The sequence below is a fragment of the Physeter macrocephalus genome, chromosome 8 (assembly GCF_002837175.3).
Source record: "Physeter macrocephalus isolate SW-GA chromosome 8, ASM283717v5, whole genome shotgun sequence".
Lineage (NCBI taxonomy): Eukaryota > Metazoa > Chordata > Mammalia > Artiodactyla > Physeteridae > Physeter > Physeter macrocephalus.
This window is the reverse complement of record NC_041221.1, coordinates 101,704,337-101,732,310: the sequence shown is the minus strand read 5'-3', so window position 1 is coordinate 101,732,310 and position 27,974 is coordinate 101,704,337. Positions and strand designations below refer to the sequence as shown.

General features: G+C 34.1%; 1 protein-coding gene across 3 annotated transcripts in view; it reads right to left on the bottom strand.

Moving 5' to 3' along the window:
• PPIP5K2 (diphosphoinositol pentakisphosphate kinase 2) overlaps positions 1-27,974 on the bottom strand; it is an 80,187-nt gene that overhangs the window by 10,455 nt on the left and 41,758 nt on the right. Inside the window, exons 19-29 of one of the 3 annotated variants that reach the window (XM_028493113.2) lie at positions 27,720-27,943; positions 17,501-17,628; positions 16,803-16,917; positions 13,099-13,206; positions 12,893-13,009; positions 9,612-9,779; positions 7,073-7,246; positions 5,700-5,772; positions 3,962-4,081; positions 3,006-3,068; positions 1,025-1,084 (exon numbers count right to left, since the gene is read on the bottom strand). In XM_028493113.2, coding sequence (XP_028348914.1) covers positions 1,025-1,084; positions 3,006-3,068; positions 3,962-4,081; positions 5,700-5,772; positions 7,073-7,246; positions 9,612-9,779; positions 12,893-13,009; positions 13,099-13,206; positions 16,803-16,917; positions 17,501-17,628; positions 27,720-27,943 — 1,350 coding nt within the window. The remainder of the gene's footprint in view (positions 1-1,024; positions 1,085-3,005; positions 3,069-3,961; positions 4,082-5,699; positions 5,773-7,072; positions 7,247-9,611; positions 9,780-12,892; positions 13,010-13,098; positions 13,207-16,802; positions 16,918-17,500; positions 17,629-27,719; positions 27,944-27,974) is intronic. The other 2 variants (XM_055086699.1, XM_055086700.1) reach the window with 2 other exon arrangements.

The window sequence follows — 27,974 nt, the reverse complement described above, 5'->3', positions numbered from 1 at the left end:
TATTTATTTAAACTTTATTCAATTGAATGGCTTTTAAAATTGCTTTTATATACAACTAAAATAACAAGTCTTTCTGCATGTAATTTAAACTAGTTTTCCTCCAAAAGAAATACTTTTAATGTTTAGTTTCTAAATAAAGTCTAATATTCTTAACTAAAAGTAAAAATTAATTAAACTCAAATAGACTGGAAGGGCTTCCCTGGTGGCGCAGTGGTTGAGAGTCCGCCTGCCGATGCAGGGGACACGGGTTCGTGCTCCGGTCTGGGAAGATCCCACATGCTGCGGAGCGGCTGGGCCCGTAAGCCATGGCCGCTGAGTCTGTGCGTCCGGAGCCTGTGCTCCACAATGGGAGAGGCCACAACAGTGAGAGGCCCGTGTACCGCAAAAAAAAAAATAGACTGGAAAACTCTCTGTGCTTCAATAGGCATGTGCTCATTTTAACACTAACTGATATTTATTTAATTTTGGGAGAAAATACTGACCCAGAACTGTCTAATTCTTAGTTGCAATAGGGAAACTCTGGTTAAAAGAGAATCTAATCTTTCAATGAAAACAACAAATCCTTTGATTAACAAAACTGGTATGTTTGATTTTCAGGTGCAAACCAAAGCATGACAGAACATTACATATACTTAAAACAAAACAAAACTATAATACCATAACAGCAGCTAAAGCACCTAAGTTAAGCACTAAAGAAATTAGGCTTCCACAAGTACTACATTTCTTTAAAAGTACAAGATTCATGCAAATAAGCGCAAACCCTTTCCTTGCATTACACTAAACTTAATACTGTGGCTTTTTTATCCTTTCCTCAGAATGTTTATAAGTCTTTTGTAACAACTGTTTTCTTGCAATGGCCTGTTAGATTTTATAACAGGCAAATGACAATATAATCAAGTCCCTTTGGACTACATCTTTTTCCATCTATGCTTAGTAAACTTTTTCTTTAATGCACAGTGAAAGGGTTAGCGCAGCAGTTTAAAAAGCCACCCTGCTGTCAGGTTTAGAAGCTATAAAAACATACCACTGGAGCCTAGAAATTCCACAGAGGAAACGGACCAGCACCTATAGAGGTGTAGGTGTTCTGCACAGAGGCCCAGAAAATAAGGTAAAGCACTGTCAGAAGATACTTGTTTCACCATGTTCTTTGAACTAAAGATGAAGGGGAGGGGTAAGTCCATAATATGTGTTAAGATGGAAAAAACATGAAAGTTAAGGAAAATAAAAAGAAAAAGAGTCAAATGACAACTCATAGGACAGATAAGACAACACAGCATAAAAAAGAAAATTTGAAACCCAAAAGAAATATTTATAGAATTGAAAGGGATGCATTTTATATGCATCAAGTCACACAATGTGTGGAAAATCCACATTTTTTAAAAAGTCTAAACCAAAAGAATATAAAATTACTCTATTTTCTGTTAAACTTAACAAAACCTTTTTTTTTTTAAGCTTCAGTAAACAAAGATTTCTCCTATATAAAACTTGCAATACTGGCTATAAACACATAAGCATTTTGTACAAAAACTATAGTCAGTCTTAAATCTTCAATGTCTCTTCTTCAGAATTTTGTGACTTCGGTTTTTCTTGTTACTTCGGTTTTTCTTGTGACTTCAGTTTTTCTTCTAAGAAGTTCTTATGCATGTGGGTTCTTTAGAAGCTGCAGCTGTATCAAATAAGGATCTTTTTCTTCAAAAAGTAGCATTTAAACAGCTACAATGGAGGGAAAGCACATTTAGCTTTAAGGCTAAATTTTCACTTGTTGAGGATTAGATCTTCTTACTCCACCTTCAAGAAGTTATTAGTGCACTGTTAACTTAGGTGTGCTGTTAAAGGATCCAGAAGGAGATGACTATAAACTTGTGTTCAATCCCTGAGCTTCATAATAGTTTCTGAAAGACCTGACTTGAGTTTTTGAAAGACTTACAATTAAAAAGAAAAAGAAAGAAAAATTGCATGGATAAAAACAACTTCATTCAGAATAAAAGCAAAAATGTGTATGTTTTCTTTTAAATTCTTTGATTCTGAGTTATTTTTAAATGATTAGTAAATATTCCCTCTTGTCCCACATGAAAAAAGCTCTATGTAAGAAAGCTGTAATAGTGCAAAATTCAGCTTATAAATAATGGCCACAAAACCTTCCTGTTCAGCCTCAAAAACTGAATTTAATTGAACTGGTTGTCAGATTTTTAGCCTAGTCTTCTTCCTATCAGGAGCCCTCCAAATTCTAACAAAAAGCAATGGCACCCCCCCCCCCAAATTGGTTGCTTGACAGCAGCAAACCATATTGCCACATGAGGACAAAGTGAATGCTGAATGAAGTTTTCAGAGTGCTCCAGACCAAGTTGGGTTTTGCTTTAGACAGCCAGGGATAAATAATGTTACACAGTGAAAGCTACATCCCCTGGTTCCCAAGAAGTTTTCAAAGACGCATATCATTCGGCTATTTGACAAGCGTGGTTCTGTATTTTTGTTAAATAGCTCAATGAAACAACCATGTGATCATGGTTGGAAGAATTGGAAGACTGGGATTGACCTATATACACTAATATGTATAAAATAGATAACTAATAAGAACCTGCTGTATAAAAAAATAAAATAAAATTCAAAAATTCAAAAAAAAAAAATTAGGAAGAAAAACACATTAAAATTATTAAGAATTAAAAAGAAAATAAATAATACTAATTGTATTTTTTAAACTACATAGATTGATCACTTGAGAAATCAGAAGGAATTTTTAGGTGCTAATTAAGTATTAAAACTCATCATCATTGTGGTCATTTAAAAGTTTGATGAGTAGTGCTAAATTATTGTGTAAATTACAGATGAAAAAGGGAGCTAGACAGTATCAATATTTTGGGTGAATAATAAGTTAGAATTGTATGCCAATTGAAATTAAGGACTGAAAAATGAATGATACTGTATACCCCACATATTTTGAAACAGAAGAAAAATAAAAAAGGATGAAGCAGTGGATTATCTTTTAAAATAAAAGCAAAACGTACCATTGGTTGGGTGTCGAGCAAATGAGATAGAAAACCTTTTAACAGCAGAACCGCGTGTGGCGTCTGAGAAAGAGAAAAACAGGTACCTGAAATTCATAACAGCTACCAAAAGAAGGACACTTAAAAAAAGAGGAGGAAAAACAAATATATAAGGAGGTTAGAATTAGGTGACATGCAGAAGGGACAATGAGAGAGGGAAATAAGCCAAAAACTGGTTAAAAGAAGTAAATGGCTTGAAGATAGAGGCAAAGTGTTTAATGAAATATACAAAAGAAAGAAAAGCAGGATGAGCTGGCAATTCTGGGAAAGCCATGTTTTACTGAGTAAAATAAATTTGTGGATACATGAGAAAAAGTTTCAAATAAAGCTAATTCAGAAAGGGCTAATAAACACTCCTATTAACAAAAGGGGCAAGCTTCTGTGAGCCTCAAGAGATGTTCTGAATACTATAATTTAAGGTGTATTAACAATAATGAGAGGATTTCCTTCTACTAGGGGTCCTAAAATATTCTCATCTTATGTTTATTCTTATAAAAATATTGCCAATATGATATTTTCTTCTACTTATAAACATTCCATTCACTTTATTTAGATCAATACTAGTAAATAAAATAAGGTTTAATAATGAACAAATGTTTAAAAGATCAAAGAAAGATTTACTCTTTATAATATGGCTTATCAACTATTTAAAAGAATACACATGATACAGTTCTAAATTTCATATTTCAGTGAAATATTCACTGAACAAGTACTGTAAGTCTAACTACAATTAACTGTTTGATGAAACATGGACCCAAGTAGTGAATAACAGAGCACTGACAGTCACTTAGGCAAAGGGTGCTAGGATTCCACTTGCATCAGTCAGTGGCCTTAGGCTTGCCTTTGAGAAATATCGTATGCTCATGGGTGTGTGCATGGGTGTAGGTATGAATCTGTGTGTGCATGTGTGCACATACCATCTATGCAGCCAGAAGAGGTCAGCTTTTTACGATGAGTACGAGCATAATCCTGTAGGTTAGGTGCGCTTGAAGAACCCCCGAGCACCGAGGTGCTAAACAGGCCCGCACAGTGAGACCCTGATGGGAGTTAGAGAAAATACATACAACAACGGGTGTTCTTCTATTCACATTGGGAATTCATGCAGCATGCAATAACATGGGTCTTACCACACATATTTGGCAGTGCCCTGAACAGGCTCACAATTCACTTTTAATGTCAACTTAATACAATCACCACCACCATTTATCATATGTACAAATGGAGGCATTTTACACTGGAGAAAATGTTCTTTGAGGAAAATAATATGCCCACACAATAATTAGACATATACATATTTTAAAAAGCAATATCATAAAAATTAATTTAGGATGATAAGGAATTCTGTCAATCAATTTGCATGAGCAGGCCATATAAAAAACTTCTCCTAGCATAAATTAAATCATACTAAATCAATATTTTTGAATGTATACCTGTAAATGAAGAAGCTTTCCTGATGCCCTTGAATTTGAGTTATCAATACCTATTATGAAATTTGTGAGAAGACCAGGTGAAACAATTCCTTTTAAGTGGTCATTCAGGCCTAAATCACTCTAAATTTCTAATACTTAAATGATTTAAGATCTTAATTAATAAGCTCCCAATTTGATGCTTAACTTGTAGTAAAAGTCTTTGTACCTGAGTAAAACTTTTACCACTGGGTAAGGATTAAGTAAATTTTTATCAGATACATTATGATACATAAAGAAAGGAGTTATATATATATATATATATATATATACACACACACACACACATATATATACATATATATACACACACACATATATATATACACACACATGTGTGTGTGTGTGTGTGTGTGTATCTGGCAAGACACTGTGGGAATATCAAAAGGTATCAAATTAACATATATGTAATTAAAGAGAGATTTTTCAAGTATGTAGGCATCAATGGACAGTTCATAAACTTAGTATAGAGATCATAGTACATACATAGTCAAAACATAATGAAATTTATTTATGCTGCTATTAAACTGATTTAGACAACTATTTACAGAAAATAATATGTCATTATCTCATGTAGTTTATCTATCATGAGCTTAAAACTAAAATAAGTTTAGAAAGGTCTTTTTCAATGTTGCTTTGCTTGAGTGTTAGCAAAGAAACAATTATGTTCTATAGGTCAATAAAGAATTAACATTGTCACTGTACATTAGTTTTGCTTTGGCTTTCCTTAAGAGATGACCAATACCAAAAGGATAATTAATATACCCAGATAGGGTTTGAAACACTCCCCACTTAAAAAATTTTTTAATCAGAATAGTAGATTCTTTTTGTATGCAATAGCATATTTTCATCTTTATCAGCTGGAAAAAATGAAGTTTCCTTCCTAAATTAAAACATGTTGGGATTTTAACTTATAGAATACAAGATTAAAAATGAGCACTGGCAATTAGACTAAGTAGTTTACATTACGGGCATTCAAAAGAGTTATGAAACAAAATTAATGCTATTTCGTATTTATTTCATCAAAACTTTATATTTTGAGCTTTATGACTCAACATTTCTGAATTAGTGTATGTTAAATGAAAACTAAAGCATAGCATTTGGTCATGCTTTCACCTCTGAAGAGTTTTACATGTGTGCAAAATAGTGAGTTTAAGGTTTGGAATACAACTTCCTTTAGACCACATACCTACAGTAGGGTTCTGCTTCTGTTCTACAAGAGTTCTTGGTGTTCGCAAGTAATTAGCATTTTCAGATACAACCTGCAAAAGGAAAGCAAAATAAATGAACTAAAACAGTAAAATAAATTTAAAAGTCCATACTTCATTTGCAGCCTGTTCCAGACAGACAAAGGTTAATAAGCTGTATGATAAATATTAGTAGAAATACACAAATTATGAAAGATCATGCAAGATCCCCTTCTGAAGGGAGTCCATTTCATATGAGGTCCTTGCAATGAAGTGATGCGAAGCAGGCATTCAGAATTAAATATCATGTATGAAACAAGACAGATGAAAAGAAACAATTAATAGACAATTAATAATTTCACTCTCTCTTAAAAGAAGCCAAATGCCCACTCTTAAACGGCTCCTGTATTTGAAGGGGGAAAAAACAATCACAAACAAAAGAAAGGACAGACAGACTGTTGAGATCACCATACAATTACTGATCCATGCACAGGCTTTATCAGAGTAACCTTTAAATATTCACAGCCTTAATGGATACCATAATCCCTTTTCCTATAATCAATGCATTATATTTCCAAAAGAAAATTGCTGAAATTCTCGGAAAAGTCATGTGTATGAGCAGACCTTCCATTGTGAAAAAACAAAAAACCAAAAAAACCCATAGTATTTTAAGTTTCCAAATGTCATCACAAAAAGTCCTTCTGAAGTAACTTTATTTTGACCCCTTTTGTTGGGGCATATTGTTGATGGGCACATATACATTGTCCCCTTTTATCTTAAAAAGAGCATTAAGATATTATACAACTAATAAAAACCCATACTGTATGTAATTATTAGATACTTGCAGATAATAGAAAGCGAGGGAGAGAACCATCAGTATTAGATGTATCCTGCTAATTAACACAGGGCCACATAAATTTTGATATTTAAAAAAATGTTCACATTCTCAGCAAATTCCAAATGGAATCTGGTTTTCAATTATGGGGGAAAAGGTTATTAAATTTTCTAATCATCAAATTATGTAATTTCATTTCTGAATGTTTTAAAGAACAAATAAGGCAAAAAAAGATTTCTTTACATTTAAAAAATTTTAATTAGCAAGCTAAAGTTCCAGGAGTATAAAATTTATTGACTAATTTTAAAATCCTGGATATTTAAAAAACCCCCAGTAAAAATGCTAAACACATGCAATGTAAGTGGTTTCTTTCCCTCAAATATTGTGAGACATTACAAGCATTTTTAAGTGATTTCAAAATTTAAAAACAGAAGGATTTACTCTGATGTAAAATATAAGGGATTAGATGTCCTCAAAGACAGCTGTTTGTTGCTCTGAATGCGGGGAGGAAAAATGTTTAATGAAGTAAAGTTTAAAAACCTGTTGCCATGAGCCAAAAATACTGGATGTGAAAGCCAATGATTTGGGGGAGACAGGGGAAGAAGTGATTTGTTCCCCTGATCTGCGTCTTCGACGCCCAGTACCCACACCACTGGTGTAATGCAGCCAGGTACCAGTACCCTCTGGGCTAGACACACTCAGGGGGCTCTCTTCCTGGAAGTGAGAAAGGGGCAAAAAAAAAAAAAAAAAAAAAAAAGCAGAGCATGCAAAGTTAGATACAACAGAGCCAAATGATCAGAAAGAAAAAAAAATACAGTTTGTTTGCATTTGTTTATCAATTTTTTAAAAACTATTAAACAGTAATTTGGGAGCCAAATATTTTAATATTTGAGAAATTGACAGGAATCACTTATAAATCTAATTGTAAGTAATAATGATTATGAGAATTACATTACTATCTTAAATATACAAAATATTTATACTGCTTAATAGTTGTCACTTCCCTCTTAGAACTGGAAAGATTTTAACAATTTTTTATCTTAGCAATGTTAAAAATAGGATATTCAAGAGGTTTTATGCTATACTGGACAAACTTTTCAACCCAAAGCACTAAAGAATTTGGCAAAGGGTTAAAGAGACTTCATTGTATATATGTATGAAAGGAAATCTGTCTGCCAGACAAAAAAAATTAGAGATCATAAAATGGAGGATTCAAATTGCACTTGTTTACACTTTCAAGCTATCTATTTATTTACCCCCTCCAAAGATTATTTACAGAGTTCAGTAGGCAAAACATGCAGCAAACATTCTCATTTTATATGTTTGCATGTTCAGGTTTCAGACAGTGAGGACAGAGTAAAATCTACTTGCACAAAATGAAGAGAATAGTCTTTTTCTCTGTATGTCTTTTGGAAGTACAAACTTCTGATATCCATGGAGATGATGGACGCTGGAAAAAGTCTTCAAGGTTTTACTTGAATAATTTACCTTATAGAAGTAAAAGTTTAGCATGGCATAGAAATAATCTCTTGAAAGCAACTATTTAAGTATTTATGAGAAAAAGGTTTATAAATGTGTTCTGCGTTTTAAGAGTTAACAAAAAGGGAAGTGATTTTGTTGAAGATTTCACAAATACAGATGAGGTGCAAAACGAAGACTCAGAATACGTTTGACTGTATCAGTGTTACAGACTTCTTCTGGAGTTCAGAAAAAAGGTTTAATGGTGAAATTCTGAACAGTCTCATGAATTGCAGATTGCTTTGTTCACCAACACCAAAATCACTGCCCTCACACAAATGGTATTTTAGGTTACATTAATAAATGTCATTTCCCAATTTTCTGAAATTAAAGATAACTGAACATAACCCCAGGTTTCTCATTCTTAAATTAAGCTATAATAGAGCAAATAATCCTAAATTCTACAATTGTTAATCATCCTCTTTTATATTGGGTTGGCCAAAGGAGCGCACGGAAAAACCCGAACGAACTTTTTGACCAACCCATAATTAACTTAAAATATCCCATTCACGGGAACCCTAACTAGTATATATTTTCCATTGTAAAATTACAACAATCTATTTTATTGAGATGTTTTTTTCTATACATAATTGTCAAACTGGGACACATACATTTGAAATTTGAGAATCAAAAGCACATATGTTTGTATAATTTGGGGTTATAGAAATGAGCATAATTCTCATTTGTTGGTGTTTATGTTCTTACTCACCAACTGCTAGATGTTATACCTAACTCTTAAGATTTGGCATATTTAATCATCAACAAAAAATATTTTTCTAACTTAAAAGTTGATGGTTCTTCCTATCTTATACTTTTACTTGAGCATTTAGAAAACATTTATAAGCACTGATCTTAAATCAGTGCGGGGGGAATCATCCTATAGAGAATATAAATAACCCAAAAAGAAGGTATTCAGAGTAGAAAAATGTATACAGATGTTAAAGATTTACTTAAACTTTATTCCAACTGCTCAACTTTCCTTTTAAATGTTATTTTAGTAGTTATTTAAATGTTATTTTGTTAGTGAGCATAAGAATTAGCCTGTTATTTAATTACAGACCTTAATACAAAGGTAAATTTTTCAACCATAGCATCAAATTTTCAAGTTCCTATACTGACTTTTGCAATCAGGTTAACAATTCAGAATTTCACATCTTAATCTACAGTGTCATTGGAATCAGTTGTTGCTGAAGCATCTCTGGCAATTCCTCACTACTTTTAACCAAAAATTATTCCTGATCCATTAAATCAGACTTTTTAAAAAGTTCTTTATTAGAATAACCTAAAGTGACAAGAAAATAATGGATCAAGTCTTCAAAAGGCCTTATTTTACTATTTCTATTCAACTTTCCTATGAAAACTATAAAGCTCCAAATTCTAAAATTAATCTTTGTATTTTCTAACTGCCTCTATATTTTAAAAAATTTATTTGAAAAATAAAGTTGACAATTAAAAATCTGTTAGGTTCCCAAGCTTGATAATTAAAGCTGTATTTTCTTTTCTGTTTTACTTAAATATAGTTAGTTTACTTCATAAAAAACATGCTCTGATATATACTTACTTCATTTGCAGCCATCTTCCTAGATCTTGGAAGTGGAGACTTCCTGTGTATATGAATTGGCTCTGATACCATAGGTTTAAACAATATCACAGCTCGATCAACCTCATCTTTTTTAGAAGTGTGTGGCTCATCATCACTATCAATTTTAAAAGATCTCCTGCCTTCATTCTGTGCAGAAAGAATATAACATAATAAAATTCAGATAAAACAAATCAATCTCTTCAGATGAACAAATTCAACCACCAACTGGTGTAGTCACTTGCAGTACATATACAAGTTTGTTTATTCAAGTGAATTAATAATTGAACTCTTATCACAGCCTAGTATTATTCTGGATATTGTAAGACAGATGACAGAGTTCCTGACTTCAAGAAATACATACTCTTTGGATAAATTAAACCATAAAATGACAATAAAGAGCCATATAAAACAAAGTACTTAATTAAATTTCATCCAATGCCCAAATAAATAAGCAATAATAATAAATGACAGTAAGAAAAAAGAGAGCAGTTTTGTTACCAGTAATGCCATCAACTCAACCACAAACTGAAACAGTATTTGAAGTTATAAATTTTAGAAAATTCAAACTCTATGCCAAATATTTCCAACAAATGTGATGACTGCATACTTAAATAACAACCATTTGATGACTCACTGAATACTTAGTATGTACCATGTGCCAAGACACAGATGAATAAGATACTGTCCCTAATTATAAGAATCTCACAGTATAGTACAGAAAACAGATACGTTTTAAAAAGTTACACTAGGGCTTCCCTGGTGGCGCAGTGGTTGCGCGTCCGCCTGCCGATGCAGGGGAACCGGGTTCGCGCCCCGGTCCGGGAAGATCCCACATGCCGCGGAGCGGCTGGGCCCGTGAGCCATGGCTGCTGAGCCTGCGCGTCCGGAGCCTGTGCTCCGCAACGGGAGAGGCCGCAGCAGAGGGAGGCCCGCATACCACAAAAAAAAAATAAAAAAATAAAAAAATAAAAAGTTACACTAAATATCCATCTAAATAGAATGGGTAGGGCTTCCCTGGTGGCACAGTGGTTAAGAATCTGCCTGCCAATGCAGAGGACACAGGTTCGAGCCCTGGTCTGGGAAGATACCACATGCCGCGGAGCAACTAAGCCCGTGTGCCACAACTACTGAGCCTGCACTCTACAGCCCGCAAGCCACAACTACTGAGCCCGCATGCCACAACTACTGAAGCCCACACGTCTAAAGCCCGTGCTCCACAACAAGAGAAGCCACCGCAACGAGAAGCCTACACACCGCAACGAAGAGTCACCCCCTCTTGCCACAACTAGGGAAAGCCCACGCACAGCAACGAAGACCCAACGCAGCCAAAAATAAATAAATAAAATAAATAAATTTTAAAATAAATTGGGTAAATTACACTAAAACACATATTTTAAAGCACTAAGAATGGGCAAACTAAAACTAATTACATCAATGAATCTTATGAACATACGTTAGCTAAAAGAAGCCAAGCAGAATTACATAAAAACCTTCATCAAACTAAGTGGTATAGAAAATAAACTTCTTCAACCAGGTAAGGGATATCTAAAAACTTGAAACAATCATCACAATTAATAAATCACTGAAAGACAAGAGTGCCCACCATCACTAAATCTATTCAACATTTTGCTGGACATTTGTCATCATTCACAGATATGATCATATACATAGAAAATTCAAATGACTCTATGGATAAATTATTAGAATGAATAAACAGCATGCAGTAAGGTTGTCAGTTATAAAATCTCTATATAAAAATGAGTTAAAATTCAATATGAAAATAGCAAACAGAAAATGAAACTTCAATAAGCCATTTATGATAACATAAAGAATTTAGGAATTACTCTGACAAAAAAAATACAAGACATTAAAAAAAAGTCTTAGTTTTATCAAGAACATATAAAGAATAGCTCACTAAATTCAGAGCTGTATACCAAGTCGTTGGACTAGAAGATTCAATTCTGTAAAAGTGTTATTTCTCTCAACACTGATCTGCAGAGTTTATGTAATTTCAATCGAAATTCCAAAAAGTTCACTTTGAAACATGACCTTTTGCTTTAGTTTGGGAATGAACAAGGATGATACTAAGGATGCTTAGTATCAACACTTCTACTCAACACCATACTAGTCCTAGCCAGTAGCACTTCACAAAAAGCATATTCAAATGACCAATGAATATAAGGTACTAATCCTTATTGGTCGTGAGGGTAATGTAAATTTAAGCCACAACAAGATATCACTACATAGTCCCCAAAATAGCTATATTAAAAACACTAATCATACCAAGTGCTGATAAAGATATGGTAGTATCTTTGGAAAGTTATTTGACTATATTTTAAAAAGTTGAACATATGCATATCCTATAACCCAGCAATTTTACACCTACATATATATCCAAAAGAAATGTGTACATATGTTCAGAAAAAGACCTGAACAAGAATCTTCATAAAAGCATCCATCTTCAAACCTTGAACTGGAAACAAATCAAATGATCATCATAGTGAAAGGGATTAATAAACTGCACCATATTTATTTAATGTAATCCTACATGGCAACAAAAATGAAGAACAGATGAATCTCAAACACATAATGAAAGAAGCCAAACACACTCTCCACCCCAAAAAAGCACATATTTTGTGATTTCATTTGTGATCATAAAGTCCAAAAATAGACAAAATTAATCTATGGTGCCAGAAGTCATGATAGTAGGTAACTTTGGGGAGAAGGCAGGGAGGTTGTGAGACAGAGGGGGCACAACTGCTTCTTCTAGAATGATATTCTATCTATAACCTGGCTAGTTGTTTTACAATTGTGTTCATTTTGTGATATATCATTAAACTACACACTTATGATTTAGATATGTATGTTTACGAATATGTATTGCAGTTTAGTAAAAAAAGTTTAAAGCTGAGTACATATTTAACTTTTCTAAGGTTAAGAATTAAAATGCAGTAATTCATAACAAGTGCTTAGCACAGTAAAGAATGGACTAGTCCTCAAATAGGACTTGAGGACAAAAACAAAAATTATAGTTATCCATTCTAAGTACTGATCTTAAAAATACAAAAAATCTAGAGAAAAAATATAAAATTCTAATATGCATAAAAATGTTGTCTACCCAAATCATACTTCAAGAAATTTAAACCATCTTGCTACTTAGTTGAGATAAGAATTATAGTACATAATAGAAAATTCTTAAAGAAACCTCATTTATATTTAGAACTGTAGTAACTAAGCAATGAAAATTTCATCTTCATTACCTCCCTTGAAGCTGGTCTATATCCATAGCCAGATGGTAAATTTTTGTCTTCTTCACATCCTTTGGCTCCTGGACTAAAATGTAATTCAACATGAAAGCGCTCCTCAGAGGAAAGATCCTAAAAAATATTACAGAACACTTTCAAAATGAGAAACTTTGAATTATTTACTTACCTCTGGTAACACACGCAAATCAAGACTCTGTTACCTTGTTAGGATCCTCGTAAAGCATGATAACAATCTGAGTCATGTAGTTGAGTTCATTGACAACATTTAAATAATCCATAGCTCGTTTCCACTGTTCATCCTTTGATTCCTGAACAAAAGGTAAATGGTAAGCATTTTCTCATATTATGTTACTTTATTTTCATTATGGTAATTTGTTTAATCCTGATATCACACAAATGAGGTGAATACTTAATACTCAACAAGCTTATATATACTCAACAAGCTTTCGTGCTACTGCCACCACCCTACGTCTAAACTACATCATCTTTCTTTAGATCACTGTGATAGCTCCCTAAATGGTTTCCTCATATCTACTTCTACCTATCTATTGTCTACACAGCAACCAAAGCCATTCACTTCCCTGCTTAAAACCTTTTAATGGCTTCCCAATCCTCTTAGAATCCTCAAAGCATGGCACTGTTACAATTTTATCCATCACTCACTATTATGCTCCAATTACAGGCTTTCTCTCCATTCTTACATCTTCTATGTTCTTTCTACCTTATAAATAAGTGCAAGAAAGTTAAAAGGTGACCACATAAGAGATGTATCTCTCCTCCCCTAAAACAATTCCATTATTACTAATGGATATATATAAGCTCTTGCCTTGCTAATTAAGGGTCATTTTTTTCTCTATTTCTTTTATTAAAGCTCCACTAATCCTCATGTGTATGCAAGGGATGCCACTTTGCTATTCTATTAAGGAATAAAACAGAAATTAAAAAAAGAGAAAAGAACATATGAATTGGAAAATTTGATGGGAACAGAACACTTACATAGTCTTAGGGTAACTCTGATAATAACTATTCATCAAGGCCCAATGATAAGAGAAATTAAGAATCAGGAGACATATACCAAATCTTCATACATTTCACTGCCCTTTATTTTAAAAAATACAAAAAAAAACAAAGTTGAATTCATTTTCTTTTAAAGATTATTTTTTTTATAGATGTGCATAAATGTATATGCCAATATATACGTAGAAAAAGTTTTTTAATTCTTATTTTTTGCTAGTTTGGAGATGGCTGAAAAGATATTTTTGATATATAATAGAAGTGACATTGTATTCTAGATAATCTGTGGTTTGAGTGTACTGAGAAAGAAAGGGGATATTAAAATTTCTAAGCCTGTCTGGTTATCACTTCCACTGCCAATCTCTAAAACATCATTTTCTTTATTTTTTCAAATACAAACTTCCTGGGAATCTTATTAATAGCCACTGCCTCAGCCATCATTAATATGTTGGCTTCCCAACTCTTTACCTTTAACCCAAACCTCTAGCCTTACATATAAACATACTACTGGTCATCTTCACTTGACTAGCCTACTAGTGCCTCAAATTCAAGCTATCTAACCTCATTACTTTCCTTCGAATGCCTGTTACTCCAAGTGTTACTTATCATTGAATGATGGGTAATTTTGTAGATGATCCTGTTAGAAATATGGGAACCTTTCTTGACTCTTTTTTCTTTCTTACCTTCCACACCTGTAAGCAAAGAAAGGGCCTCAAGGAGAGTGTTGGTGAAAGTTAAAATGCCTCAAAAAGAGAGTGTTAGTGAAAGCCTGAAAGGGCACTAAGGAGGTTGTTGTTGAGGGACTATAGGAAGGTTAAAAAAAAATGTTACTGGAAACTATAGGAAAAAGAACCCTTGCTATGTAGTGGCATAAAGTGTAGAAACACTGTAGCCTGTAGACAGTGGAAATCAATGAGCTAGCTACCAAAATTCCAGGAGAAATTCTCAAAAGACCACCAAGATTCTTCTCACTGCCTGTGATGAACTATGAGAGAAGGGAGATAAACTACAGGGAAATGGTTAATTAAAGGAGCCAAGACTTGCAGAGTTCAGAAATAAAACTGTTTCTCATTCCTAGCCTCTCCAGAGAGCAAAAAATGCTATAGTTAAAAAGTGGCTTCCAGGAAGAACAGAAACGCAGGAATACGTCATGAAAACATGGGTGTGATTGTAAAAACACTTGCTAAGACTTCAGAAAGACTTAAGGCTCACAGACCTTTCAAAGACGCAAAGACTTTCTCAAGATTATACTAGCATGTCTCTCAGATACTCACTATTAAGGACTACTGAGTACTATCCCTCAGTAGACACAGAGGGAGCCCAATGTAGAAATGGGCTTATTCTTAAGATTTGTGGGTGTGAACTGTTTAATAAAGTAGATTATAAATTACTCCTTTTTGTTTTGTTTTTTAAATTATACCATCTTGAACTAAAAATAAACAGACCTTTGGATCCCCAAACTTCCTTGGACAGGAAGCAGGTTAAAGAAAACGACTTAGCTGCAAATGTGAGCTACTTTTTACAGAAAAGGAAGGATGACCTAGATGAAGCACTCAAGAACCCAAAGTATGAAGCCATGAACCATTATAAACAACTCCCTGGCAGTATGACAGAGCCCTAATTAAGGAATGGGCAGTAAGTACCTAGGCAGATTTCAAAATTGCTATGGACCAATGACCATGGTGTACCTTCTGTTTTCCCCTCTTTTGAAAAGGTTATCTACAGCAGTTATTCTACACTTATCCCACCACTGTATGTCGAATGTATGAAGGACAGACAATTGGTATCTCCAGTTCATAGGTCTTTGAAGTGAGATTGAGTTCTCTTGAGCACTCAAGGAGCTCTGCCCAAGGAGTCCCATCCATACCTGGACCTGATTTAGATAATGAGATCCTGGATGTCAAGTTTATGCTATAATAGATAAGCCTGAGGGAATACTGGAGGAGAGATTAGGTGAATTTTGCATGAGGGAGAAATATGGATTGTGTGGGTAACGGACATACTGTGATAGACTCTGTTTTCCAAATATGGCCACCAAAATACATCCTATCTCAAGTATTCATCTTACAATGAGTAAGTGACAGTGATACAACACTCATCTAGTAATATGGGTCTATTCCCCACCCCTTGAACCTGGATGGACTTCTGTGACTGCCTCCACCAAAAAAGCTCAGCAGAAGTGATACTACATAACTTCATAAGTTAGGTCATAAAAATGCTTTGTGCTTGCTCCTTGCTCTTTTAGGAAGTTCACTTTTGGAACTCAGCTATGTTCTGAGGAAGCAGATCACAGGAAGAGGCCATTGTAGGTATTCTTGTCAACAACCCCAGCCAAGGTCCCACGTTACAGCCAGCGCATCAAGCACCAGACATGAGAAGAAAGTTGTGAGATGACTTGAGCCCGAGCCACTGTCTGACTGTAACCTCATGAGAGGCCCAATGCAAAACTGCCTGATCACAGTCAGCCTTTAAACCATGAGAGAGAAAAATAAAATGACTGTGGTTGTTTTAAGGCAGTAACCTTTGGTATGATTCATTACATAACAGTAAATAAGAGTCACAATGTCCAACCAAACACCAAGTCCTATTGATTCTAACCCCTAAATAATGCAAATTCATCAGCTTCTCTTTATCTCACTGCCACTGGCCTGTAACATCACCTACAATATTTTGTATTATTGTTTGCTTAAATGGATCTTCTCCAAAGGGAAGAGAACATGTCATTATCTCCAACATCTAGCAGAGTGCTTCATATACAGTAGACCCTTGACAAATGATGGTAAATAATGAATTATTAAAAACTGCACAGTAAAAAATGGTGTTAGTGATTCGATTACAAATTCAATAACACATATTTGTTAAATAGATTTATATAACTTATTCTACTTACATCACATAAGGCACCATAGCGAAGAATAGACAGTAAAGAATGTACATGACTTTCACTGGTGAAATATAATCTGGTACGGACATGACGTTCAGGTGACAGAACACCTCTGGAATACCTAAAGTAAGGAGCAGACAGTGTTAAACGTAACCATGCAGTTAAAACTTAAGTAATGAAATTATTTTGTAAAATGGAACTTAATCTTACTAGAAGTAAAAGAACATAGGAAGCAAATCTATCACTCTTCCAATCACAATTGAGGCGTTATCTTAGCAGGTATTCCTCTAACATGAAGATAACTGGAACTAACTGGGACCACTGAGATTAGTCAAAGAAGCATTAATATTAGTCAAGTTCACTGTAAATAGGTCATTTAAGCACCTTTATTAACAATGAAAGAGGTCATAGCACTAAAGAAGCTCACAGATGTTAATACTGCTGAATGAGGATGATCACGGATGATCGCATGTGAATGATAACACACATCCCCTTTCCCTGTTTGCCTCAGTTTTTTCTCCAATTTGGAGCCAAAAAGAACCTTGGTTGGAAGTTAACTATTAGAAATACCTAGGTAATATTTATTTCCACAGTGTGCCAAGTGATACACTCCTGATTTAGCCATAGGAACATTAAAAAGTAATTAGATTTGAAGAATGCAAAAACAGATGCCTATAGACTTAAATACCAGTACAGTCTCTTACACAGGATGGAGTTTATTTACAGTGTCATCATCTTGTGTCCTTTGAAGATCTGAGCGAATTTTTCTAACTAGAGGAGTACAGTAGCCTTTGGCAATCTCCAGTTTTTCAGCTTTAGTTATACCATATTCCTGAGCAGAAAATACACAACATTAGAAAAAGGGTATAATAATAAAGAACTCCAATAAAGGTACTACTAAATTTAAGAATTTTAGTGAGTGACAAGTATTTTTATTAAGCCTCTTTTGAACATTATACAATGTTCCTAGTTTACATTTCTGCAACTTCAAGTACACCATTCCCCAAAGTATTGAGTGTAATTAGAAGAATTTTTTTTTGGTGGAAATGAAAAAGAAAGTAATTTCTAAAGAGGATAGGATGAATGGATGAATGTAATCTTTATGAACAGTATTCAACTCAATCAGGTTTTAAATGTAGAAACAACCCTAAAAGAAAGATGGATTAAGGGCACAAAAGCACAGAACAAATAGTCAATAAACGTACAGAAAGAAATATAAATTGAAACCATGAAATTTTTCTCTATTTGAATGTCAAAGATTAAAAAGGTTATTAACAAATTATTTAAAAGCCTTTGGCCAATACTGTAAAAGTTTTAACCAGTGGTTAGCCAAAAATGCCATGAAATTATCAAACTTAATGAGCTCTATAACCATTATGTTAATTAAATGAGGAATTACAATCCAAAGTGTTAAGAAAACATAGTAATTGTAAGAATTATAATAAAAATTACAGTTCAAAGGGGTAGATGAGAAAATGACCTGATATAAGAAAAAAATCTGTGATGTGTGTGTAGATGGGAAGAGAGGGTATAAGAGGAAGAGGGCAGAAAGTGGGGTGGAGGCGGAGGGAGGCAGGGACAGAGAGGGAAAGAAGGAAGAGTAGAGAAAAGGGAAGAAATAGGCACATTCTTTCTCTCCAAGTTCCTTCTGGGATACCTGTATTTAAAAAGGCTACTTCCTGTTATCAGGTACTTCCCAGATGGCAAAAACTTAGTATGGATAATAAATCTCAAAACTGCCTAATAAAGAAAAGGCTGATTGATTAGATGGAAGACGTATGAAAATGGAACCTCTTGGGTCATTTACCTTAAACACAAAAGCTTGGTTGGTTAAATAATCTCACCAACATAGATGACTGTGAAATTGGTATGAAAAAAAGAAATATGCATGCAATTGTGTATGTATGTATAAACAAAAGGAAAATGTTGAAATTAAAATCATCAAAGGAAATTTTTCTGTTGTTATTAGCAAGGTGTAATGAAACAGGCACTCTTGTACACTGCTGGTCTGTAACAAAACTGGTAAAAGAGTTCTGGAAATCTTCTTGATTGTATGTAGAAGACATATGTATAAGGAGAGTGAAAGAAAGTAAAAGAATCCACATTTCCAAATGTGAGAAATTGGTTAAATAGTTATTATTACATCACATCATTCAGCCATTAGGAAAAATGAAGTATATTTAGCTTTACTGATTTGGAAAAAATTTCTTGATGCCAAGAAAAAAAAATCAGGTTATAAAATAGTTTGCATTTCCTGGTTCCATTTTTGCAAAGAATACATTTGTTATATATACGAATTTACGAAAAAAATTTTATCCATGAATTTAAGGGAAAAGGCCTTTTAGAATTTTCCAAAACAGTGAAATGTTTTTCTCTAGTTGCTAATGGCATACTGATTTTTTTTTTGGCTATATCTATATTTTCTAATTTTATAACAAAGATATATTACTTTCATTATAAAAAAACCTTTCCCTTCAAAACAGTGACATATTTTGTAGAGCTGAAAAAGCAAGCTGCCACAACCAACTAGAACCAAATAATTGTTAGATACCCAAGTTCTCTTATTTCTGCCATAAAAAGAACTGATTAAAATAACAGATGAAGATATTTGAAAGCTTATTATGTGGTGATATTTAATGAGAGTATCACTGGACTTTATATTGCAAATGCTATTATAAAGAATCCTCTGCATTTCATAATACAATCACCAAAGAAATGATCTTCAAACTTCAATAAATGTGTACCATCTTAATTAAGACTCTTAATAACAGATATAATCTTTAGATGTTCTTATCTTCCATCATACCATCGAGGCTCTTTTACTATTTAATTTACTGAGGTAACATTGGTTTATAACGTCTCATGCATACATTATATTTTGACTTCTGTATAAACTACAGTATGCTCAACACCAAAAGTTGTTTCTACCCATCACCATACAGTTTACCCCCTTTACTCAATTCACCCCCTTTCCCTTCTGGTAATTATTACTCTCTTCTCTATAAATACATGTTTATTTTGCTTGGTTTGTTCACTTATTTAAAAAAATTTTAATATTTCACATTTGAGTGAAATCATATAGTATTAGTTTTTCTTTGAATGACTTATTTATCATAACACCCTCAAGGTCCATCCATGTTGCCACAAATGGCAAGACTGTATCTTTTTTATGTATTCCATTGTATTACATATACTACTTCTTCATCCATCCATTCATCAATGGGCACTTTCCATAACTTGGCTATTGTAAATAATGCCACAATGAACACAGGGTGCATGTATCTATTTGAATTAGAGTCTTCATATTCTTCAGATAAATACCCAGAGTGGAATACCTGGATCATAGGGTAGTTCTAGTCTTAATTTTTTGAGGAATCTCCATACTGTTTTCCATAGTGGCTGCACCAATTTACATTCCCACCAACAGTGTACCACACTTTTTTCCACATCCTCTCCAGTACTAGTTATTTCTTGCCTTTTTGATAACAGCCATTCTAACAGGCCTGAGGTGATCTCTCACTGTGGTTTCGATTTGCATTTCTCTAATAATTAGTGATGTTGAATATCTTTTCATGAGCCTCCTGGCAATCTGTATGTCTTCTTTGGAAAAATATTTAGCTCCTCTACCCATTGTTTAATCAGGCTGTTTTTTTGTTGTTGTTGAGTTGTATGAGTTCTTTATATATTTTGGATATTACCCCCAAACTGAATATAAGATTTGTAAATATCTTCTCCCATTTGGTAGGTTGTCTTTTCATTTAGTTGATGATTTACTTTATTGTACAGAGCTTTTTAGTTTGATGTAGTCCCATTTGTTTATTTTTGCTTCTGTTTCCCTGCCCAAGGAAACATATCCAAAAAGATATTGCTAAAACCAACTTCAAGGAGCATACTATGTTTTCTTTTAGTTTTATGGTTTCAGGTCTTACATTCTAGTCTTTAATCCATTTTGAGTTTTGGGTATGGTGTGATATAGTGGTCTAGTTTCATTCTTTGACATGTGGCTGTCCAGTTTTCCCAATACTATATTGAAGAGACTATGCTTTTTCCATTGTATGTTCTTGGCTCCTTTACCATAAACTAATTGTCCATATATGTGCGGGTTTGTTTCTGGGCTCTCAATTCTGTTCCATTCATCTACCTGTCTGCTTTTCTATCAATATCATACTGTTTTGATTACTATAGCTTTGTATAATTTGAAATCAGGGAGTGTGATAACTCCAGCTTTGTTCTTTTTTTCTTAGGACTGCTTTGGCTATTTGGGGTCTTTTGTTCCATATAAATTTTAGAATTTTTTGTTCTATTTCTGTGAAAAATGTCACTAGGAGTTTGATAGGAATTGCATTAAATCTATAGACTGCTTTAGGTAATATGGTCACATTAACAATGTTAATTCTTCCAATCCATGAGCACAGGATATCTTTCCATTTCTTTGTGTCTTCAAATTCTTTCAACAATGTCTTACAGTTTTTAGTGCACAGGTCTCTTATTACCTTGCTTAAATTTATTCCTAAGTACTTTATTCTTTTTTTTGAGATTGTAAATGGGGTTTTCTTAATTTCGTTTTCTGTTAGTTTGTTGTTAGTGTATAGACATGTGGCAAATTTTTGTATGTTGATTTTATGCCCTGCAACTTTTCTGTATTCGTTTATTACTTCTAACAGTTTTTTTGAGGAGTCTTCAAGGTTTTCTAAACTTAAAATCATATCATTGACAATAGTCAAAGTTTAACTTCTTCCTTTTCAATTTGGATCCCTTTTATTTCTTCTTCTTGCCTAATTATTCTGGCTAGGACTTCCAATACTATATTGAATAAGAATGGTGAGAATGGGCATCTTTGTGTTGCTCCTGATCTTAGAGGGATAGGTTAGTTTTTTCACCATTTAGGGATTTAGGAATTCTTTTAGCTTCATGAACTTGTATATCCAGTTCCATCCCCAGATTTGGGAAGTTCTTAGTTATTATTTCTTTAAATAAACTTTCTGTTCCCTTCTCCCTCTCTTCTCCTTCTGGGACAGCCAGCATCCTGATGTTGCCCTTCCAAATAGAATCAGACAGTTCTCAAAGAATTCCCTCATTTTTTCAGATGTTAATTCTCTCTCCTCTCCTACCTGTAGCACTTCTATAATTCTATCTTCAAGCTCACTAATTCTCTCTTCCATATAGTCTGCTCTATTTCCAATACTTTCTAATGCATTCTCCATCTCATTTCTTGAATTCTTCAGATCCAGAATTTCTGTTTTGTTTTTTTAAAAATATCTTTATTGGAGTATAATTGCTTCACAATGGTATGTTAGGTTCTGCTTTATAACAAAGTGAATCAGCTATACATATTTTTAAGAGTTGTTTTGGTCTCTTTGGTAAAGTATTTCTTCTATTCAGTCATTTTATTCCTGAGCTCACTGGACTACCTTTCTAAGTTTTCTTGAAGCTCGTTGAGTTTCTTCATGATAGCTATTTTTTTTTTTTAATGATAGCCATTTTGAATTCTCTACCAGTTAGTTTGCAATATTCCATGACTTTAAGTTTGGTTTCTGGGGAACTGTCATTTTCTCTTTGTGATACTGTGTTACTGCGGTTCTTTATGGTGTTTTATGTTCCTCTGCTGGCACATTTGAAGTGTGAAGAGTTTTCTTCTCTAAGTAAAGCGTTTTTTTAAACTTGGTTCTCACAATTCAACAGATTAATATTTAGAGGCCTTTCTTCTCTATTCCAGTAGGTTGCACTATAGCACAAGCTTTTGGTTTTTCTTACATGAGCTGCCTTTGGTCATATTTGAGAAATGACACTTTTGACACTCCACCACACCTGCTAGAGTTGTAACCCAGTGTGCTCGTTGTCGCTATTGTGCCTCCAGGATCGTTGGTACCTTGTTGTTGCTGGTGGTGCTGGTGTCATTGCCTAGGGCACCGGAAGAGGAGGCGCCTCCATGGTGTTCAGGGTCTCAAAAGTTTTAGGCTCCGCCATTACAAGGGGACCAATAAGGTGGGGGAGGGAGCCAGGGTCACAGGTACCCCTGCCGTGTCCAGGATTGTAGCGTTCAAGGGCACTGCCACTACGGGCAGTTGCAGGGGGTAGTGAGAGCTACAGGGACCTCCCTGGCTGGGGTTGCAGGCCCCACTGTCACTAATGGCCGGTTCCCTGTGGCCATGGGTGCCACTGAAGCTGAGAGGCTGGAATCGTGTGCGCCACCGCTACTGGGTTCTCTGAGGCTGCAGGCTCAGCCAACTGTGGCTAGGAGTCTGGGATCACAGGTACCGCCTGTACTGTTCCCCTGGCTCCACCTCCTCTATATGTTCCAGTCCAGCCACTTTCAGGTATACAGACGTATGGAATTTTGTGGCATCCTGGTGTGTTGAGCAGAGGCACCTTTGTTGAGTTATGCATGTTTTACTGTTGTAGATTGAAGGGGAGAGACAAAGGGAGCATGTCACACCACCATGATGCTGATGTCCCATTCCATTGTGATTATTTTTAAGTACCTTTTTTTTTTTGGCCACACCGTGCAGCTTGCAAGATCTAGTTCCCCAACCAGTGATTGAACCCAGGCCCTTGGCAGTGAAAGCGCAGAGTCCAAACCACTGGACTGCCAGGGAATTCCCAATTTTTAAGTACCATTTGTAAGTCGGGGCTATTTTCTGAGCACTGAGGCTAAAAAGTTGATTTTATCACAGCAAAAATACCTACCATAATTAAAACTATTAATTCTCTAACTAAAAAATCACATTGATCATACTTAAGCTTACATATGATTAGAATTACATAATTCACACACCATAACTATAAGAATTAATGCAATGTAAGAATGAAAATTGATTTTTTGGAGACATAGCAAAACACATATACATTTTTCCTGCAAAGATAGCGATACTCTCTTAATCTAGCCAAAATATTACATTATTTGACTAAGTCATCAAGTTTCTAACCTTGAAATATTCTTTGTCAAGTAAACGTGCAAATTTCTCATTTTTCCATTACAAATTACAGCTTTATTACAATTACTATAAATATGTTTACAATTTTAGTTACCTGTTCAGTGATTGAAAATACCTAAATCTTGTCCATGGAGACTAAAGTAACAAAGCAGAATATTTATTTAACTGAATTCAACAGTTCTTTAAAAAGGAAGAAATCCCAAGTTTCTGCCACAATAAGGAATGTCAAACCAAAAAGTTAGGGAGGTAAATTCCAAGTTGTCCTCTCCTCAATTTATAATCTTGGAACTTGAGGAAAGCATAATAAAAAGACCTTTGTTTTTAAAGTTATAAAATTACCAAAATTTAATTATGAATTGAAGAAAACTAAGACTGATTCCTGGAAGCTTGGGCATAATATTGTCCAAAGAGCCCTAAGACTTCAAAGATAATTTATCCAAGATAAATAATTGGAGATGTCTTCAAATAAGTTAGACTATTGAGAAAATCTAACCTAATTGCATCATAAGACAATTACTATAAGTGAGACTGAGAATAGCTGAGCATGACAGCTAAGTTGAGTGATACAAATGATGTCTCAAATCTTTCCTAATCATCTCTAATCTTTAGTATTTCTTCTAATTATAATGCTTTAAAAAATTCATTATAAAAATTTAAGTTACAAGGACATGGTGGAAAATCTCTTCAGCTATGTAAGTAATGTACCTAAAATAGACACTATGTAAGTAGGAAAAATTATCATCTAAAACTCATTAACTCTTAAGTTTTCTTTTGAGCCCAACTCTTAGAAACAAACTTTTCATTCCCAATTCTAGAATGTTTAGTATACATAACTGAGAAAGAAGAGGCTTGAGATTAAATAAGCCATGTAACAACACAGACTTGATTATGCTAATAAATCATTAGTGTATTTATTTAGCCACTGAGTAGGTGAAACATTCAGATATACTGAAAGCCTACCTTGAAAAATGCATATAGCTACAATAAATATTTTAGAGGGTCACATATTTACAGCCTATCTGTTAAAAGTATACTTTGAAATAATCTTCATTGTAAGAATAAGTACAACTAAGATGCACTGAGCCTGGAATAATGTCAAAGCAATCCAAAATGATGAAAAAAAATCAGTCTTATGTATGCTTCCAATGCAAACTAATTACTTGCTTACCAGAATTAAGAGTAACCATTCTTTCTCAGATTTATTAGTAAGTAAAATTTGAATAAATTCTCTATCTTGAATTTCATAACAAAGATGGATGTTGATTTCGTAACTTTACCGAATGAGTTATAATGAAATCAGTGTTAGTTCTATATCTATACCATGTAGCTAAAACCGAGTTCTGCAGAATTTATTGTGTTCATTTTGATGTTAATCTTAAAATATCTGTAATAAAAATACAACTTTTTATTGTGTAAAATAAAACCTCTTTTGCAAATAAAACTTCTCTTCTATTTAGCAAATGAAAGATATTGTGAGAGACTAAGTCCTTGTTTTCTAAGTCTATGTTTCTTAGAGTGAGGCCCAAAGACATATTCTTGCAGTATGAGATATTTTTATCCTCTTTTAAAGAGAATTTATTTGCAAATCACTGATTTATACAATATACTTAAACCTGTCTACATCATATATACTGACCAAACAAATAAATAGTTGTTCTTTCAGGCTGAAAGAATAAGCTAAACTTTAACATGTACACAAATACTTATAGGTAAGTTGTGCAGTTTCCTGGATGTTCTGTGAATATTAGGAAAAGGACACTGGAGTATAGTTTTTTTTTTTTTTGCTGCGCTGGGTCTTCATTGCAGTGCATGCATTTCTCATTGTGGTGGCTTCCCTTGTCACGGAGCATGGGCTCTAGGCGTGCGGGGGTCAGTAGTTGCAGAACGCAGGCTCAGTAGTTGTGGCTTACGGGCCCCAGAGCACGCGGGCTTCAGTAGTTGCGGCGCATGGGCTCTAGAGCACGTGGGCTTCAGTAGCTGTAGTGCGCAGGCTCACTAGTTGCAGCTCGTGGGCTCTAGAGCACAGGCTCAGTAGTTGTGGTACATGAGCTTAGTTGCTCCTCAGCATGTAGGATCTTCACAGACCAGGGATCAAACTCATGTCCCCTGCATTGGCAGGCGGATTCTTAACCACTGTGCCACCAGGAAAGTCCTGAAGTATAGTTTTAATTGTAGTAGATTTACAGTATTGTGTTGGTTTCAATTGTACAGCAAAGTGATTCAGTTATATATTGGGTTGGCCAAAAGGTTCATTCGGGTTTTTCTATAACATAAAAACCCGAACGAACTTTTTGGCCAATCCAATATTTTTTCAGATAATTTTCCATTATAGGTTATTACAAGATATTGAATATAGTTCCCTGTGCTATACAGTAAAATCTTGTTGCTTATCTATTTTATGTATAGCGGTGTGTATCCCATACTCTTTATTTATCATTCCCCCCTCCCTTTCCACTTTGGTAACCGTAAGTTTGTTTTCTATGTCTGAGTCTGTTTTCACTTTTTAATATAGATTCATTTGTATTATTTTATAGATTCCACATACAGGTGATCTCATATAATATTTGTCTTCCTATGACTTAATTCACTTAGTATGATGCTCTCTAGGTCCATCCATGTTGCTGCAAATGGCAATATTTTGTTTTTATGGCTGAGTAATATTCCATGGTGTGTGTGCATGTATATGTGGTGTGTGTATGTATATATATGTATATGTGTGTAGATATATATTTATATGTATACATACATACACACACCACATCTTCTTAAACCAAACATCCATTGATGGGCACTTCAGTTGTTTCCATGTCTTGGCTATTGTAAACGGTGTTGCTATGAACACTCGGATGCATGTATCTTTCTGAATTAAGAGTTTTTATCTTTTCTGGATATATGGGAGTGGGATTGCTGGATCATAAAATAGCTCTATTTTTAGTTATTAAGGAACCTCCCCACTGTTTTCTATATATGAGTATCTTTAAGTAAGGCTACTTTTATATACAGTCTTTACACTTTTCATGTACAATGACCCTTGAACAACGTGGAGGTTAGGAGCACCAACCCTGCACACCACTGAAAATTCGAGAATAACTTATTTGTGGCTCTGCATCCCTGGCAGATTCAACTGTGGATATGTGGATCATGCAGTACGGTAGTATTTACTATTGTAAAAAATCTGCGTATAAGTGGACCCACTACAGTTCAAACCCACATTGTTCAAAAATCAACTGTATTTCATTTTTCCTGCTTTTTAACTTTGGTTCACAGTTGGAATATGTGATTTACTCCAATCTCCCTTTTACAATGTCCAAATGATCTTTTAGTAATTGAGTTGAAAAAAGTTCTCCAAAGGGCATCTGCAACTGTTTTCTTCTAACACATCTCTTATCTCAACTTGTCTTGTCACCTGTCTCTTTATTATCATCTGATTCTCTGTTTAATTACATTTCAGTTATCTGAATTTTGGTTACACCTCTATTTTTACTCTCCTATAATGAAAAGGCCCCCCTTCCACCTCTACCGCACCCCACAAATAACTACTTACATCCTGGCCTCTAAATATTATTTTCAAAATACTTCCACATAAAGTAAAAAAACTTCCAAAATTTATATAGGGACACAACTACCTTTTTCTCCCACTTTGCACACATTCCCATGGCACAGAGCTGGTAGGTGTACAATAAATGCCCAATAAATACTTAAGTGATTTATCCCATCCTATTTTCAGTTGTCTTGTTGGTTGTTAGCATATTATTATTAAGAGTATCAATTCTTAAATTTTAAAAGGTCACTACAAACTATTTAAAAAAATCAAACAATGATTTAATATAATAAAAAGTTTAAAATATAAATTCATAATTAGTTACTTTCCTTTTTAAAATTATAGGTTTACTGGGACACAAAAACCAACTATCTTTTATCCACTGATAGACATTTTAAAAGTATCTATATAACAGTACGAGAAAATTGATATGTAGGAATTACTTACCTGAGGGATAACAATATCTGCTAATGCCTTTGAAAGCCTATATAATTCCATTGTGTTTTCTAATTTCAAGGAACCATTATGCTGGACATCATATTTTATACAGTCATATATGTCAGGGATTTTACTAATATCATATCTTCCATTCTTTGTTTTAAAGTCTTTCTCCAACTTGGACCATCTACGTAGCATGAGCTCTAAGGTCTCACTATGATAAAGCTGAATATCTAAAACAACATAACAGTTTTAGTATATTAA